The sequence below is a fragment of the Chrysochloris asiatica genome, unplaced genomic scaffold (genome assembly GCF_000296735.1).
Source record: "Chrysochloris asiatica unplaced genomic scaffold, ChrAsi1.0 scaffold00299, whole genome shotgun sequence".
Lineage (NCBI taxonomy): Eukaryota > Metazoa > Chordata > Mammalia > Afrosoricida > Chrysochloridae > Chrysochloris > Chrysochloris asiatica.
The window spans coordinates 1,901,902-1,906,113 of NW_006408817.1; the positions used below are offsets into that span (position 1 = coordinate 1,901,902).

Below are 4,212 nucleotides of genomic sequence, written 5' to 3' on the forward strand. Positions count from 1 at the left end.
GTCGAGTCGGTTCCGACCCATAGCGACCCTGTACAGGGTTTCCGAGGGTGTAAATCTTTATGGGAGTAGAAAGCCTCATCTTTCTCCCGCGGAGCAGCTAGTAGTTTCGAACCGCTGACCTTAAGGTTCGCAGCCCGATTCGTAACCACTACGCTACCAGAGCTCCTTTGTATAGCATAATTTAAAAAAAAAAAAAAAGATTGTGATAATTATTTTTTTAACTGTGGTCTTTGCATTATCCTCTTTAATGTTTCCTCCACATTTATCTTCATCTAAATAGAAAACTAGTGAAACCTGAGTTGTTTTTTTTTAAAGACAAAAACTCTTCCATTCCTTCCCATGACTACAAATATATTACATGTGTGAATGTATCTATCTATTGTAATATAGGTCATTATGTATTTTGAACTAAAGTATAGCTTAGGAAAAAAAGCTGAGTCTTTTTCTAAATTGCGCTATTTATGACCTATACCTTTGCACATAAAATCTGGTGATACATGTTTGCTGTAAAAAACTTAAAATGATCCAGAAAGATATAAAATTCATACAGACTTCTTCTCTTTATCCTGATGAATGGCCCAATCCGTGCCCTTAGAAATAATTACTATTGGCAGTTTTTGGGTATTCTTACAAATATATAAGTTCATTAATATTTTTGTGTATGTGTACATATATATACCTCTCTTAATTATTTTTTTTAACACAAATGGGATCCTAATATGCATGCAAATTATTTTTTTTAACACAAATGGGATCCTAATATGCATGCTAATTTATAATCTGCTGTATATATTGGTAACATGTTGTTTATGTCTTTCCATTTCCATGCACAAAACTTCTCATTCTTTTTCTCATTTTCATAATTTTTTGTTTTTAAAAATGAAAATATCATTTCTAGTTATTTACATATGCATGGTTTTATTTTTCATTTTGTTTACATCTATGAGAAAATCTTTAAGATTGATTTTTAGAAGTAGAATTGCTGGCCATATGTATGTTTTTTGAACTTTGTGACACATAGCATTAGTTGTCATTTAAAAAATGGTTGTATCATTATGTTGTTGTTGTTATGTGCCATGGAGTCGGTTCCGACTCATAGTGACCCTGTACAGGGTTTCCGAGGCTGTAAATCTTTATGGGAACAGAAAGCCTCATCTCTCTCCCACGGAGTAACTGGCAGTTTCAAACTGTTGACTGTGCAATTAGCAGCCTTATTTGTAACCACTACATTACCAGAGCTCCTTTGTACCATTATACACTCTGTGAATAACTCTGTGTGTTATGACTTTCACTACCAAGACATGACCCATACTTTATAACATCAAGAATAAGGAAATGTTGTATTATTTATTCTATTGTTTCAGAGCAATGAGATGGTGGAACTACAGAGAATACGAATGAAGGATGAAATTCGAGAATACAAATTCCGGGAGGCCCGACTCCTTCAGGACTATACTGAACTGGAAGAGGAAAATATCACATTGCAGAAACTGGTGTCCACCTTAAAGCAGAACCAGGTAGGACTTTGGGCAGTCTCTTGAGTTGGACTGCTTCTGGAGCTGCATCTTCTGACGACTAAGGTTAAATCAGAAAATTTTTATACCTCAGTGTTATGGGTTAAATACGTGATGTAACTCCTAACCTCATAGGGTCACTAGGGGTCACCATCAACTTCATGGCAATGGGTTTGGTTTTTGTTGGGTTTTGGGGGGTGGTTTTGCCTGTGGTTATGATTCCCTTTGCATTGTTTGTAGGCTGGATTAGTGTAGATATGTCTTGAGTCTATTTCTTTTGAGATATAAAAGAAATTAGACAAGCAAGGGAGGTAGCAGAGAAGGAGGAAGAGAGATGCCAAGTCACATAAAGATGTCCCAGGAGTATAAGCTCAGAAGAGACAAAAACCTTCCTCCAGAGGCAACAAAGTAAACACCCTCACCTAGAGCATTCTGAATGTAGACTTCTAGCCTCTTAAACTGGGAGAAAATAAACTTCTTTTCATTAAAGCCATGCACTTGTAGCAGAATAGATAACTAAGACACCCAGGAAAGAATTTTCCACTTTTGTCATAATTCCTTAATCCTCTCCCTAAATTATGTGATGAAAATTTTCAACTTGACTATTTCTGTTAAAATTAAGATGGAAATTGATACCGATAAGCACTTTAGTTTATAATAAAGCTTTTATTTTTGTAAGAAGAATTTTAGTTAAACTTGAGTCCTGTGTTAAGTTATCTTAGGAGTAAGTACAATGTACTGGCATAATTTATTTGGAAGGCTGGGCCTATAGAACTTGTTTTATACTGCAGGCTAAAAATAAAGAAGGATTTTCTTTGGTCTCCCTACAACTACTTATCTTCTCTACCCACCCAGCTCCGCTTGGTAAATTGTTTTCACATCTTAAATGGAAATAAATTAGAAAAATATAAATCAATAAGAGCAAAATCACAGGAAAAAGAAGAGGCCTGCGTAGAAAGGTGTAACTTGATTAAAAAATTTCATTTGAGGTTTATTATAATGAGCCTTAGATACCGTAAGTTTTCTGATTGGTTTGCATTGTGATTTCTTATGTTGTTGCTGTTGTTAAGTTTATTGAGTCAGTTCTGATTCGTAGCGACCCTGTATAGGGTTTAGGATTTCCAAGGAGTGGTTCATGGGTTTGAATTGCCGACCTTGTGGTCAGTGGTCCAGTGCTTATCCAACAGTGTCACAGTGATTAGTGATATCATTGTTGGATCTGTAATTATAGAATGTATTTATGAATACAGTTCTATCAGGTAGCAGTTAGGCAAACATGAACTGGATGTTCACGTTCTTTTCAAAAGGCTTCCTCAACCCAACGTCCATTCTGATCTAAATGTATTGTAACCTCTTAGTTCAAGTAAACAAACTGTGTCAGGCACTGTGCTGGACTGAAGAGACACAAGAATCCATAAGTCCTGATTCTGGCCCTCAGTAAACTTAGAGACCAGTCCAGATATATACTTCTACTACAACTTCCTTCCCAAGAAGGACACCTATGCCCCAAACTGTTATCGATGTTTATAGATACTCATATAATGGCTAAGTGAGGGGAATGGAAAATGCCTGAAGAGAAAAAAATATCCATGTACTGATACAATTGAAATTTGATTTGTGATCACTGCCTCCTCCCACCAGCTTTGGAATGATGGGGAACAAGAGGTCTGCTAAGGAGTATAGAACAAAAAGGGTTACCAGGATATCTCCCCATGTGCTTTTACCTCAGTCCTCCCGTTTTACACACTGAGTCACTGACACAGTGTCTGTCTCCTGAGGACTAGAAAAACCAAGGGTATCACAGGACTTGACTTGGCTGGGATAATTGAACTCACAGTGAGGAAATTAGAAGAATTTTGTGGGTTTTTTCTTTTTCTTTTTCTTATACTTCTCAGGAAGTTGTTAAAATAAAAATTTTTAAATGATTATTATTGTTGTTGGATTTTGTTTTTTGCCCCTGGTAAAGTATGTAGAGGACTTGGAACAAATTGTGCTTATGTGACGTGGTTTCTTGATTTCTTCATTCATGCAAATCTTCACCACTTTCTGCATGGGCAGGCACGCTTTTTCCCGTAGACTGCAACCAGACAGCCTCCCTGTAGACTCGCCCATGAATGCATGTGTAGAAGACTAATTTACTCTGGAGGTTAATTAAGGCCAGTATTAGGTATTCTTGAAAGCCTACCAAAGTATCCTGTGAGTAGTCATTAACCCCAGGTGCTATGTCTGTGGGAATTGGTACTGTCAGTTGGACTAATTACTCTACAGCTTACATGCCCCTGCAACAGTAATTGAAACATGGGAACCAAATGGTTAACTCTGTAGTTCTCTAAAAATGGGGAATATTACACATCTCTGTAATTTTATTATTTTGGATGCAATATGGTAATTTTTCCCAATTAAATGTCTAATGAATTACTTTGAAATCATTAGGGTCATTCTGTCTTATTTCATGACAAAAGGGTCCACAGTAGCACCCACAGTAGTATCTCCCAGTTAAGGAAATGCCTTCCCACCCCCACCATTTATCTTTATGTCTAAAAGTTAGCATCTATTGCAAACTCTTTAGAAGTAAGAATATAGTGTATGCCGAGGGAATAAATCCTTACAGCAAGAATCATTCCCACCCCCTCCACACACAGAGTAGACAGGGATGGGCAACTTGGACATTGGCTACCCAAAATGGGGGGCGGGGGCT

At 37.0% G+C, this 4,212-nt stretch overlaps 1 protein-coding gene across 3 annotated transcripts in view; it reads left to right on the plus strand.

Annotated features, from left to right (window-relative positions):
* Positions 1-4,212, plus strand: part of BICD1 (bicaudal D homolog 1 (Drosophila)) — a 333,025-nt gene that overhangs the window by 254,323 nt on the left and 74,490 nt on the right. For all 3 annotated transcript variants that reach the window (XM_006874753.1, XM_006874754.1, XM_006874755.1), the window contains exon 3: positions 1,365-1,517. In XM_006874753.1, coding sequence (XP_006874815.1) covers positions 1,365-1,517 — 153 coding nt within the window. The remainder of the gene's footprint in view (positions 1-1,364; positions 1,518-4,212) is intronic.